This window comes from Corvus moneduloides, chromosome 6 (assembly GCF_009650955.1).
Source record: "Corvus moneduloides isolate bCorMon1 chromosome 6, bCorMon1.pri, whole genome shotgun sequence".
NCBI classification, from domain to species: domain Eukaryota; kingdom Metazoa; phylum Chordata; class Aves; order Passeriformes; family Corvidae; genus Corvus; species Corvus moneduloides.
Window position 1 is genome coordinate 38116435 of NC_045481.1, and position 14119 is coordinate 38130553.

The 14119-nt window shown below is 47.4% G+C and overlaps 1 protein-coding gene across 1 annotated transcript; it reads right to left on the reverse strand.

The window, feature by feature from the left end:
• Nucleotides 1-5862: 5862 nt before the first annotated feature.
• On the reverse strand, nucleotides 5863-8374 carry CHAC1 (ChaC glutathione specific gamma-glutamylcyclotransferase 1). The gene is made up of 3 exons (XM_032113106.1): nucleotides 8062-8374; nucleotides 7937-7972; nucleotides 5863-7675 (listed from the first exon to the last, which is right to left on the reverse strand). The coding sequence occupies exons 1-3, from the start codon at nucleotides 8311-8313 to the stop codon at nucleotides 7244-7246; spliced, it is 720 nt and encodes a 239-aa protein (XP_031968997.1). The 5' UTR covers nucleotides 8314-8374; the 3' UTR covers nucleotides 5863-7243.
• Nucleotides 8375-14119: the final 5745 nt, after the last annotated feature.

Genomic DNA, 14119 nt, shown 5'->3' on the forward strand with positions numbered 1-14119 from the left:
AGAATAGATTCATATATATGTAGTTTAGAGACAGAAATGCTGCCAGAATCAACTCTGCTGTGCAGCAGCAAGAGACACTTTCATCTGGCTCCTGCCTAACATGTCCGGAGGTGATTGAGTCTCTTAACAGTTGCTGTCAAAGGAAAGGTGAGAAGCAGCATCTGTCATAGCTGTGGGGAGCTGGGCACTCCTGCACTTTTCCCTCTCTAAAAATGGGATTGTGTGTTTGTGGAGAGAAACAACTTGAAGTAAAACACACTCCTATAAAGCAGACCAAAGAATGCATGTATGTATAATCTAAAATGAATTTATGTATAATCTAAGAACCTGCTAGTTGTTTGAAATATGCTTTTGGCTCAATTTTACTTAAAGAAATAAGTACTTCACTGGAAAACAAGAATAAACGAGAGATTTCAGCTCATCACGTCAGTAGAAGCACTGAGGACAGAGCTGCTGATCCCAGCTGTCTGTTACAGGCTCTCCCACCGCTGTGCACCTCCAGGACATCCAACAACGGCTCAGCCGCAGTCCTGGGAGGTCACTTGCGGCGCTGGCTGGTGCTGCGACCCGTGGAAGCACATGTTCCGGCGCTGCCCCGGCGTGAGGTGCCCGCGGGGTGGGCAGAGGTGGGCATCCCTGCCTTCCCTCGCCTCCCCGGGGCCGGGGCAGCGCCTGCTCCCTCCCTGCTGCCTCCCTCCTGTGGCATCACGCACTTCCTCGGTGCGGACTCGGAGTTCGGAAAGGCTGGTGTGCCGTCTAGACAAGGACGGGATAAAAAGCTGCTTTTAAAAGTCTGTTTTCTAAGTGTTTTCAAGCGTCACATATGCTTTGTGTAGACAGTTTGGTATCAACAAACTGGCTGTGGTTGCCCCCCAGGCGGTTCGTTTGTAGACGAGGTTATAATTGCTGTGAGTGGTCTGGGTGTGCGTCTGTGAAATGACTTCCATACTGTCTGTGCTGCCGGGGTCTCTCAGTCCACAGCCTCCGTTTAAGCAGAGAGCTGAGGCCAGAAAGTAATGAAACCCAGTGCTCACGCTATCCTAGACCATTCCCTAGCCTCCTTCAGCCGCGAATGAGAGCACGTGGGGTGGGTGTGGTGCTGTGCAAGTGAGCACATCGTGCCATGTGTGGGCAGGTGCCAGTGAAGGCCCCGGTCTGCAGAGATGTGCGGCTGGAAGTGCCTGCACGGCTTCGTGCAGAGCATGGGCGGGGTGCCCAGCACGCCAGAGCTCTCTCTGCTTGCACGGCACAGGTGAGCTGCGCGTACCCAGCGTGTGCCCAGCCAGCTCAGGTGCAGGTTCGTCATGTTTCTGAAGGTCAGGCTCGCTAACCAGCACAGGTACACGAAACCTCTCCAAAAGTCACCCTCTGACTTGCCTTTCTGTGAGTGAAACACTTAGAGATTTCCAGGTGCCTCAATAGCTGATACCTGCTTGTGGACAAAGCAGCACTCTGGGGCTTCCTCCTGCTGTGTCAGCCAGCAGGACTTGGGTAGTGGGCTAAAAACTTCTCCTTTCCTTTGGAACAGGAGTTTTAAGTGCTGGTAGCTATCAGGTGTCTCTTCAGTTGTCAGGCTTAGGCCACATTGATCCCCCGTGGTTAATTGAAGCTTCGTGGAAATGAGTCCTTTTAAAACAGTGAGGTGAGGGAGGCAAAAAGCAGCATAAACAGGAGGACGTAAGAGAGAAGTCTTTGTTCTTGTGTTCCCAGAGCAGCCCAGCGTGGTCTGGGAACAGTGTGGTGTCCCCAGCTAGGAAAACAGCACCTCTGTCTTTGAACTTCCCTGACCTTTTACGTTATTTCAGTCTCATTCTCTAGAGTTCAAGGTACTGGCTGTGCTTCAGGAATTCGCAAGTATAAACACTCATCAGTGTGGCTGGCACTACAACGAGATGAAAAGGGAGTGAGAAAGGATAAAACACATCCAAAAGCCAAACAAAAAGTGTACAGGGTTTGTAAACAAAGCATGTAGAGCTTCCCCAGTGCTGCCCAGAATGCCCACTTCCTTCCACCCTCCCTCCCCTCCAGGGCTCAGGGTTCCTTCAAAGCCACAAGGGGCCTCTCTCATAATTTTCATACATCATATAAATCAGGGAGGTTTTCACCTAAGACAAGGCAACTAGTTAGTAGGAAATTCATAAGTCCTTTGAGCAGCAGCTAGTTTCGCTGCAAGTGTATTTTCACAGCCTGACTGTGAATCAATTTTATTAATCCCTTCCTGTTCCTCCCATGCACAGGGACTGATTCTGTACTGAGCTGGGCTGAGTGCTGGCTGAGTGATGAGAGCACATCACTGCTCAGTCATGCATTGGGACTGCACCTTTTTATGTTGCATCGGTCCTTGAGTTCTAAAAAACACTCTGAATTTGGTACTCATGAAGTCTGTGCCCTGTCATGAAAACTGGTGGCACCAAAGTGAGAAAGAAGTCTGACTCGGGGAACATCTCGCATCCAAATTCTGCTCATTTGTTTTCCCTCCTGCCATTGGGCTGAAATTACTGCACTGAATGTGATACACCTGATTTAAATTTTCAGCCCTAGACTGACTACCAGGTTTTGGGACATGTCAGCAGAGCTCCCGTTCTGGCACCGAACTATCTGTAATGTGTTACATGGAGAAGTGTCAAAGCACACAGCTGACAATGTCTGGATACTTCAGCAAAGTCTGTCTCCCTTGTCCTGGTGCAGCTGTACATCCAGTAGACCCTCTTTCTTTCCCCTGCTTTCTTTTCCCTCCAAGCTTTCCTGGTAGTGGGAGCCAAACAACAGGCTGTTACCAAGCCAGATGTGGTTTCTGGACATCTCCACCCCATGTTCAGTGTGCACAAAGTGCCTCTGCTGCAAGGGGAGTGCAGCGTAGCCTCTGCAGGCTCCAGTGACCAGTTCACAGAGCAGCACCCACTGCTGGGGCCGATCTGGAGCGGTGATAAGCGTTCTTTGGGGTGTTGTCTTTTGCTATTCTTCTGCCTGTGAAACATCTGTAGGTAATTAAATCCACATTTCAGCCTGTCTCTTGAGCAGCAAGCAGACACATATGGAATAACATGTGCTACATACAACCAGCTGCAGTTCCTGTATCAGATGCTAAGTCCATCATGTGCCATTCCCTGTGACTTGTAGGCCACCTGCAAGACTCTCCCTGCCACACATGGCAGAGCTCCAGGGACCCTCTCAAGCCTGTGGATATGCATGCAGAGCGGCAGCTCCCCCCTTCAGCTCCTCCTGGGACTGAGATCCTGATCTGGCTCCTCAATAGCCTTCAAAGTTTATGCTGGCCCCACTCTTGGGATGCTCAAAGGTAGACTTGACCAAGCCATTGGCTGCTTTTGCACCCATTTGAGGAAAGCTGGTCTGTTCCCTCTCCTCTCCCCTCTCCTACCACCTCCTTCCCTTGCCAAGCTGCATGCATTTATTGCCATCAGCCACAAATAGGAGTTTGGTCTCGCTAATTTTCTGACCTGGATAAGTACATGGAGAACAGGTAAGTTCACACCTTGGAGATGCTGTATTTAAATGACATTTTTACTAAGGCTGGAATCACTTTGATAGGTTTACCTGTGTGGTCTCCTCTGTTCTGGACACTCCACCTTGAAACTGAGATGATACTGTAGCACCTAAGAGCCAGAGATTTTTCCTCTTGGTTTGGTCTTCTCTAAATCCTTTTAACATTGCTGTTTCCTTATCCTTTCCCCTGCCCTTTTAAGGACTGTTTGCCCTCAGGAGTGCTTTAACATATGAAGGCTGGGGCCTCTGTTGTCATCTGCTTCATTTAGTTGGCTTGTGGCACTGCAAAGCAGCTGGGTAGGTCCTGTCTTAATGCACTCAAGGAAATGGTGACTCAGGCCCATGTTCCAAGACTGTGTGGGAACTGCTGGGCAGGAAAATGGAAAAGGCTGAAGAAGGAGCTGAAATAATGTGAATTGTGCTGGTTTTAGACTTGGGAAGTATGCAGTTGACAGCGCTTGTAAATGTGTTTCCATTGCAATTGGTTTCTAATGTGAGGTGACCTGATAGGCACAAGCTTGTCATAGGGAAGTCAGAGAAAACTGCACATGCGAGAGGAAGCCACTGGATAGGGAAGCAGCTCCAGAAGTGTCTGACAGCACTGGTTGTCCCACCCTCTGACGGGTGAGTGCTCTTTCCCAGGCCAGTTGTCAGTGGCAGAGCTGCCGGAAGCTGGAGCTGCACCCACAGCCAGCTGCTTCTCTTGGGCTGGCAAGACATGGCATGGGGAGAGGAAACCTATAGTGAAATATACCTGGGGTAGGACACTGTCTTTGTGTGTCACCATTGACCTGGCACTCCCAAGTGCCATGGTTGTGAGACTGCCTCTGGGCAGCAACTATATTCCTCCCACTTGGTTCATCAGAGGCAAGCAACCCCCAACTCTGAGCAGCAGTACGGAGCCTGGGCATGTAGCAAATATTGTAGGGTGCCATCTCTCCTCACTCACATGGCCAAAGTTCAAATCTGGGATGTTAACCTTTTAAATTCATCAACTGAACAAAATGTGACCGGTTCCCAGACTCACGGGACACAATAAAAGCCTTGGGAGAAAGCAGTTATGTGATACCTCGTTTTACTGACTTGAAAATGCAGTGACAGGGTGATAGTAGCAAGCTGCCATATTCACCACTTCAGATGGGAAAATGGGGTCCTTTTTTGGAAGTCCACTACAAAGAATTCCTTGGAAAGAAAATGGTAGTTCAGTGGAGTAGTGTACCTGTGCTTAAAACAGTGAAGTTTTTCAGGGAAGAAGAAACAGCCACTGAAGGAACATTCCTAGTGGAGCTGGGTTGTTCATAAGCATTCATTGCTTGTCTTTTACCAGATGCAGAAGATCATGGGGCCAACCCAGGCTAGGCAGGACAAACAAAGCAAGGGGCTCTCTCTGTGCAAGGGCAATGCAGGTTGCTCAGTGCACATCTGATATTAATTCCTGTCAGTGGCAACTTTGTGCCTGGGAAGATTGGTGTGAAGATGGTTTTGTTTTATCTGGAGTTATTCTAGAATCTGACCCCAGTGTTGTCCTAGTAAGGGAGTGTTTCCCTCCAGGTAAGTTCAATCTTTAACCCTTTGATTTTCCAGCTGGAGGATACCCCAGCCCTCATGGTACAGCTGCTCAGCCAAAGTGACAGCCTCCACAGGACAGGGAAAGTGTACTTTTCTCTAGTCTGTTATCCCTGAAACACGCAACTGCCTTTAATTAGTGGTATATTCAGTCGTTTCAATTAGTTTTCACTCCATCATTCAAGCCTTGAGGCAGGTTATACTGGTAGGTACAGTGATCTTCTGGCACTGACAGAGCTGGTAACTAGAGCAGTGGGAATGTACACATTACCCCTGTACACACCACGTGGTGCGCAAAGCAGAAGAAAAATAACTGACTCCCTGACTGCAGCCAACAGATCTGGCTGCAGCTGCAGTTTCTGGTCCTTCCACTATTACTTCTTGGAAACAGCTATGCCAAGTTACACTCAGAATGAAAATCCTTTGACCTGCCAAGGAAGAATTACATTTCTGTGCCTGCCCTGCAGAGTTTGGAGGGCTGGCTTGTGTGTTGTCAGCACCAGCACTCCACAATCAACAAGAGCTGGAAAGTCACTGAATCCCCTTTTCTCTAAGGGAAAGAGTCAATCAGTTTCTTCCAGTAGATATAGCAGAGGCATGCTGCTCAGCAGCAAGATGATTAAAAAAACCAAACCAAACAAAACCCACAAAAAATCCACAGGAGCTTCAGCAGAATTAGCAGTTAAGGCTTTGGTTTTTTTTAAAAAAAACAATCACCATTTAAAAAACCCCAAACAACCAGACTTCTTAATTTGAACTGTAACTCCATAATGAAAAAGACCAACACCAAAGTACATGAGACTGACTTTGTCAGTTTGTTTTATTACTGGGCACAGCACCTTATCACTTCATATACATACAAGCCACAGTAATACAAACAGACCCTAGCCTTTTTTATAATTAAAAAAACACATGGTATTTGGGAGGAGCCAACAGTCCCAGGGGTCAGCTCTCAAGAGTGATTTTGCTGCAGTTGCAGTAGCAGCAGTTTTCTCACAAAATACTATGGGTTTTCATGCTGTTAATATGTGAAGCTGAAAAGTCTGAGCTTGCAGCAGTGCCTCTACTTAACGTGATCAAGGCAGGCTTTTCAGCAGCTCACAGGCTTACAGGTATGCTCAGTCATGGTCCTTTGCAGTCAAATGAAAGTGTGCCAGACAGACACCCCTGTATGGAACTAGAACCCTCAAATGCTTCTGCAGAAACCCATCCTGAAGCACCAGAGGTTAATGCAGTACAGGGCTAGTTAAAACTCTCCTGCATCCTGACAGCTTTCCTGCAGACAGCACAGGCTTTCCCCACAGGCATGACCATTTCTTACAGAGTCAGTTACATCTGTAGCAGCACAAGGTCAGCGAAGCTTGGACAAAAGCTTGTCATTAAAGCAGGCTTAGCCCTCAGAAAATGGATTTAAAACTAGAAGGCACAAATGCAAGGTTGAATGTGGGCTGCATAGCACTGTGGCATGTGAGTAGTTTAGATAGCCCTCCTAAGAGGAAATATAACACATAATAAATACAGTATGACATTTTAGAAAATAAGTGCATTACTGTGGTCCTTCACAACATACAGAAGTAGGATCCACAAGAGCATAAAGAGGCCTGCTCACTTACTATTGCACAAACGTTCTAAAATTTAGCGCCAGGTCATTGTACTAGAGGTGGGACAAGGCAGGGGAAAAAAAAAAGGTTTTATTTGGCAGAATCTGCCAAAGTCTCCACCACCACACAAGCAGCTTTTTGCCAATCTGAGGTAGAATTACATATATACTGCTTAAACCAAGTCAAGTCCTGCTCAACTAGTTTTCAAAGAAAAAAAAGAAAAAAAGAGAAAGTGCACAGAATAGATGAGCCTCTTTCTCTAAAGAAAATGAGGGCCTCAGGTTTGACTCCCAGAAGCAAATATTCCAGAGCAGAGTTCCTGTGAAGATCCCTGCTCTCCATCTGGAAAGCAGTGATGGGTATGGTGATGCTACAGATAAGGAGTGTAACAGGTACTAATTGCAAGTCCTATAGAAGTGTTTTACTCTCTGCTTCCTCCCTCCCCAACTACTTGCTAATTCTCCCTTTATTCACTCAGTCCAGTATATTTTATCAGAGTTAAGATTGTCCCCACTGCTTTCTTCTCCCTTATGTCCCTTCTCCTGAACCCTTCAAAAAAAAAAATTCCTATTTCAACTCTTAGACTTCTGAGGGACACTTGCAGTTTCTTCTAGAGAGTCCTCTGTGTAGTATAGACACGGAAGGATGGAAATAAGAGCTTCTTCGATGGAGAAGAGATGTTTATCCTCTGCTTGAGGACAAAAGTAGCGCATGAAGTCTGCCAGTCTCAGCAAGTACTCAATGTTATGACCCGCGCAACCACTTGAGACAATGATTTGAGCTGCAATGTCTTCTTCAGATGCTGGGCCAAGGTAAGAGGGGTTCTGAGGTGTTGCAATGTAAACAAGAGCCAGGATGGGTTCCTCTGCATCTTTCTCCTGAGGGTGGAACTTCACCAACTTGGTGTCATAGCCTCCCAGGACAGCTTCTCTCATGTTGAGATACTCGAGCGATGCAGCGATCTGTTCCCCACGGACTTCATAGGCGACACCCCACGTGCATGCCTGAAAGTGAAAGAGCAAGGTGGTTACGGGATGCTGTAACTGCAGTGGCCTGTCCAACCGCCCGCTCATGTTTCAAATCAAGGCTCCCTTACTCTGGGGGTCTCCGCACAACTGATAACAGGGCAGAGAAAGGTAACGCACCCCACACCCCCCTCCACGATCCCGGCGGGGCTCAAGAGCACTCGGCTGCCGACACACCTTTCCAGGTGGTGGCGCGGGCACCCCCCGCCCAGGCCAGCTCCCAGCGCCCCCGGTACTCACCCCGCAGTCCTCCAGCAGCGTCACCACCCGGCCGGGCTGCGGGCAGAGAAAAGGCAGCGCGTTAGAGCCGAGCCGCGACACCGGTGCCCCGCGGCCCCCCCCGGCCTGCCCCCCCCCCCCCTTACCGTCTTCTCGCTGCCGCGGTGGAAGGTGTCCCCCTGCCAGAAGCGGCGGCTGTACCCGCGGATGAAGCCCACCTTGCGCGACGTGAACTCAAAGCCCGGCCTCCACACCAGCGAGCCGTACCCGAAGATCCACACCGACGCCGCCAACTCCGCGCCCTCCGCCTGCCCCGAGGGCGAGGAGGAGGAGGAGGAGAGGAGCGGGCGTGGCGGCGGCTCCGGGCGCTCCTCGGGGCTCTGCGGGTCGCGCTTCATGTCGGGGCTGCGGCTGCGGGGCTCGTGGGGCGGCTCTGCCGCCGCGGCGCTTTAAAGGCGGCCCGCCCCGCCCGCCCCGCCCCGCCCGGGTGATGCAACGAGGGCGGGAGGTTTCGCGGCGCCGCGCGTGGGGCAAAGCGGGGTCCGGGTTGCGTCAGGCGGGGCTGCCCGGCCCGGGACACTCCGGCCCGCGAGCGGAGCCGTCGGCCTGTCCAGCAGCGCTGGGTGCGACATTCCCGCCTGGGGACGCCAGGGGATCAGCCGCTGCCAGACCCCAGAGGCCGCTGGAGCAGAGCGCGCCGTGCCCGAAAGGGAGAAGCTGGGGTGGAATGAGTGGGCCAGCCCTCCTCAGGAGCCTGCCCCACGCTCCCGGCTTTGGCTTTATCCCAGAACCGGAGGTGCTGCGTTGGAAAATCAAGCAGTTAATATTTAACAGGGTGAAGCGACAGCTCCTGACATCAACAGGGCCAAGGCGTAAGGCACATAAGTGAAACAGAAAATAACATCCACACAAATGCAAGGACATGGTGCTGAATCCAGCTACTCGAGTGCGTTTCCCCTAGTACTATACCCAGGCTGGAATGTCAGCTTCTAATACATAACATTTGTTATGTGTGTGGGCCCAAGTGCTGTCTGTGTATGGGATGGACACCCAGCTGTAAACCAGATTTAGGTAGGTTGTGACAACTAGAGGTGGACTTTTTACATTACAAAGTTGTTCATTTTGGTAAGAGAGGAGGAGGAAGAATGAGACGCAAAACCATCAAAGTGTTTCTCATTATTATTCTTGTCCTCTGCACTTAATCAATCTAAACAGTCTATTTACAGTATTTTATTTAGTTTCCTGTTGGTCCCCATCCAACTAGCACCCACCTTTCCACTCCACTTAACAGGGCATTGCAGCTACAACACACACAGACTGTGGTGGGTGTTCCCTGTACTGTGGTATGTTCACCACGGGTGACAGGAGTCTGCATGGCTCTCACATCTGCCCTGCTGCTCCATGCCTTACAGAGCATGTCCTTTTCTCCTGCCCTACACGACTGACTCTCTGACTTGTCACTGTGCATGACCCTTCACAAGGTCAGCCTTGTAATGGAGCCCAAAGCTCCTTGATTTTCCTCTCCACTTGCGCTTTTCCCAGTCACCTTCTCTGTCTTACTCAGGCTCAAAGGTATGGGGTTGGCATGGCAGGCTCCCAGCCCTTCACACCACACACCCATGCTGGCACAGGCTTGCAGCCTCTTAATCCTTTTCCAATGGTCCCTTTCCATAGGCAGAAGGTGAATCTGTCACCTGTTTGTACAGCTGCTGTATTCAAAGGCCTCAGTCAGACCAGAAAATGCTCCAGAAACTGTTCTTATCAGCTGTGGAAAATAAGAAATAAATCTCTAGTAGATCCTATCCCCTAACATACAAGATTCCTGCCTTAGCAGGAGTTTGTCCATGCTAAAATGATGTGGCCTTTCAATCAAATGAAACCAGTGTCCTCTGGAAATTAAGCCAGTCCTCTATCTCCCACTGTATATGTAGAGCAAGTGTATATTTTTCATATTTCATTCTTTATCTTTTTTTCCTGCTAAGATCAAGGAAATTTGAGCAAAGCCCCCATATGTAGTTAACAAAAGCATTAAAACACTTGCCTGTAGGTGCATCGTAATTACTAAGAGCACAAAAAGTGACAAATCAGTCTAAAAGATAAGATGAAAAAGCTCTTGCTAGGTTCTGGTCTTAGTAACACCAGTAAAAAATAATCTAATCTCTTTCTTCAGCTTTCCCCAGGATGTGAATTTTATCCATCTTCTTGGTTTGTTCAGTCTGGAGGAGACTGAGGGGAGACCTCATTGTGGTCTTCAACATCCTCATGAGGGGAAGCAAAAGGGCAAGTGCCCATCTCTTCACTCTCGTGACCAAGGACAGGAGAAAACAACATGAAGCTGAGTCAGGGGAGATTTAGGTTGGCTGTCAGGAAAAAGTTTTTCATCCAAAAGTGGTTGAGCACTGGAACAGGCTCCCCAAGGAAGTGGTCACAGCACCAAGCCTGTCTGGGTTCAAGAATAACGCTCTCCGGCACATGGTGTAATTCTTGGGGTCAGGGCCAGGAGATGGACTTGATGATCCTCAGGGGTCCCTTCCAACTCAGCATCTTCTGTGATTCCATGATCTGAGAAATGCACTGGATTATGCATGTGTGACAAATGAAGCTCTAGGTATCTTATCTGCTGGTACTAAGCTAAGGAAAATTGGACCAAGAAATTAAAAATTATGCTACTGGGAGGTGACTGGGTGCTTGCTGGTGAGGGAGAAAATTTACTCCTTTCCTTTGTAGAGTCTCTCTGTCTGCCTTTGCCAAAAGACTCTGCTGTGTGGCTAAGCCAGATTTGCAATGGAGAGCCAATGTGTACAACAAAAGCCTTAGGGTACCAGCTTCAGATCCCACACCAGTTAAACACTACAGGTCTCTGTTCCCTGCAGTGCTGTACAACGAGATCAATGAGGTATGAGGTTAGAAACTCCTTTTGAAGTCCCTGATTTTCTTGTGTAAATTGGGATATTGCTCCATCATTAGGAGCAGAGCCTGAGAGAAGACTATTACTGAAGTTGTGGCATATACAACAAGAGGTTAAGAATATTTCTTTGTTCTTTCAAGCTTTCTTTCATTCATTTCTATGTTGACTCTACCTTCACTTTACTTTGGTTAAATAAACCAGGGGCATGAGGATCACTAGGGGCAAAGGGCTGAGCAGAAAGGTGCCTTGCAGGCAGTATAGGTGCCACTGTGTAAGTGAAGCAGGTGGGTATAAAGGAGGCTTTAGTGTCTCTTGGTATTGTTGGAGCTTGTGTTTGAAAGGCCAGGGGAACAGCCTGCCAAACTCAACCACAAGAATGTTCAAACAGGTGTGAGGGAGGATGTGGAGCAGCAGTGGAGTTAACTGTTAGGGAGCACGATGTAGGTTTTGTAGTACAACAAAAGGAGATGGAAAAAATCATAGGATTTCAACAGTTTAAAAGTGACTAAGGGAAAAAGAAATGGAATATAATGGTCATACTCTGTTAACATAATTTTAAAAAACCCTTAACAGCAGTAAGAATATTTACTTTGGCTTGGAACCTTTGGGAAAGAGAAAAAGGCAATCACAGCTTTATTTGTACTCCTGAAACTAGTTTTTTCCGGGTTTCAGGAAAAGGAGGAGCTATTTTCTCTTTAGCAGCATATGCTGTGCTTCCCCAGAGCAAGCATTCCCATGTTACTGTGGGGTGACTAGCAGTGCCAGGGCTGCCTGTTTTTCAGGGTAGTGATGAATCACCTTAGAGCCAGAGGAACCAACAACAGGGCTGCCATGACACATAGCAGTGGCTTGTGTGTCAGGCTCTTATTTACTTCAGTAAACTGAGGGCACATACTGGGTCTTACCAAAAGTTATTCTGTTCAGAAAATATCAGCTGGGGATAGTAGGATTGCCAGATAATTTCCAGATACTACCACATCTTTCAACAGCTTGGCACTGCTTTCCTCTCTACAGTGAGCAGGCAGGAATCTAAACACTAAATTGTCCTCTTTTCCCAAAAGCTTCAGTAAAGATTAAAGCTACTGGAATTGGAGATGAAGTTCAAACAATGCCACACATTTTTTAAGGCAATGTAAATCAGTGCTATTCACCTGATATTCAAAAAGCCACATCAACGTACATCACCAGGGGTCTTACTCACTTCTGTTTGAGGAATCCAATTCTTATGGCATTTACAAATCCCCTCCAGATGTGAACACTTACCATAGAAACATGCAGTCAGCCTTGTTTCAAACAAGGAAATGCATAAGCCACATTGTTAAGCTTCTGTATTAAAACTTGGAGACCAAGAAAGATGGATAGAACAGTAGGAAATGGGTGTATTTGAATTTGTTTGTAGCATCCAAGGAGAACACACTTCCATTGTTAAATGCATTAACTTGTGGGGTTAAATACAGTCCTGAGTAAAGGGAGCTAAAAATGGTGAAGGACATACCAGTATGTTAAAGAGAACTACTGTAAAATCCAGGGGAAAAGTACTGTAAGGACACCAGGCTGAAAAACAAGTCTAGGACAAGGTGATAGTTTGGGGGATTCTTCTGCAGGACAGAACTTGAGCTGATGCTGACCTACTCCACATTCAGTCGGTTCACCCCATGACTGCTACAGGTCTGACTGTTGTCAGCTGTGTTGGGAGATTTTGCAGTGTGCCCAGTTCACAGATGGGAATGACAAACTGGATGGAGACATAACAAACTTGGTTTGTATTTGAATTAGTTATATGAGAGGGAAAAAGTAAATCCATATATCTAATGAGCATTTTAACATGCCATCAATAACAATACCCTAGCCAGTGGCCTGGTAGTTGGCTGAGAGGTCCTTTAAGAAAATCCAGCATTATAATTTTGGCTTTTGAGTTGTACACCAGAGTGTTTTGCTGTACAATGGGTTTTGCTGAGTTCCTCCAGCCCCTTCTCACTTCAAGCTGGCGGGTAGTTTTGACCCCCCTGGCAGGAACTGGCCTTGATTGCTCTGGTCATCCTGTCCCTCTCTCATATTCCATGTTGCTGACGAAGTCCCTCCCAGCACTAATACATAAAAAATTTCTCGATAAGGAATCAGAACTACAATTTCAGAGGGGTTTTTTTTACTGGTTAAAGGTAGATATAGTGAGCAGAGACTGGGGAGGGTTGTAGCAGGGTAGGAAAGAAGCTCAAACACTTCCTACTCACTTTCATTGAGGGATGAACAAATTGGACACTGAACTTAAAATCTGAGTACAAACTTGTGGAAACTCCTTTTGCTTGAGCCCAGAGCATCCCAAACCTAGGAGCTCATCTGAGTGCCAGGCTGTGAGTCATGAACCAGATTGGCTCGTCTTTTGGTACAGTATAACCCCCTGCTCTTTTCTCCCCATGGCCTCACTCTGCTGCCCAAACACTAGAGGGGCATTTTGAGGAGTCATGTGGATGTCCACACTGGCAGCTTTAAGGTGAGACTCTGATGGAGGAGGCATGGGCTCACAAGGCCAGGGCTGGCAACCTCAGCCCTGGCTGTAAAAGTCATTATCTTACCTGGGCTGATGTAATGTTGTCATTTAGTTTCACTTCAGGAAGTGATTTAGTTCTAGTTCCAGTATAAAAAGAAGAAAAATGTGTTTATAGGTAAAATTTTAAACAGGTCTGAGAAAAACCTGAAGGAACTGGTTGATACAGGCAGGTAGACTGAAGAGTCCAAAGACAGAAACATGGAAGAACAACAGAATTTTTAATTCAAAGGTAGAAAGCAAATCTGTGATTTGCATCCCAAGTAGGGAAGGATAACTGTTTAGGGAAGTAACCAGCTGATTTCAAGAACAGTTTAAGAAATAATAGGGAACTCATACAGGATGGAAAAGGAATAATGCAACAGAGAAACTTCTGGTTTGGTACTTAGCTATGTAATGAAGTAAGAGCCGCAGAAATTAGGGCCAATTTGCACATTTGCAAAGAGTTTAAAACCCAGTAAGAAGCTTTCTAGTCAAATAAAAAGAGGATCAAGATAGAAGTGGGATTACTGGCAGGGATATGACTGTCAAGACCAAAGATACCTTAGATGCAAACCAATAAAAGACAGGACGGTGGTGATTGCTGTGAGTCCTTTAAAAAAATTACCACATCTGAAGGAAAAGCACTGTTCTTAGAACTCCTTGTGTCAAGGGAGGTGAAAGAAGAGACACAAACCAAGAGTTTATTAACAAAGAATGTAAATATATAAGTGGGGCAGGTACCACGACTGGAAAATAGCAAGTGGTGCCT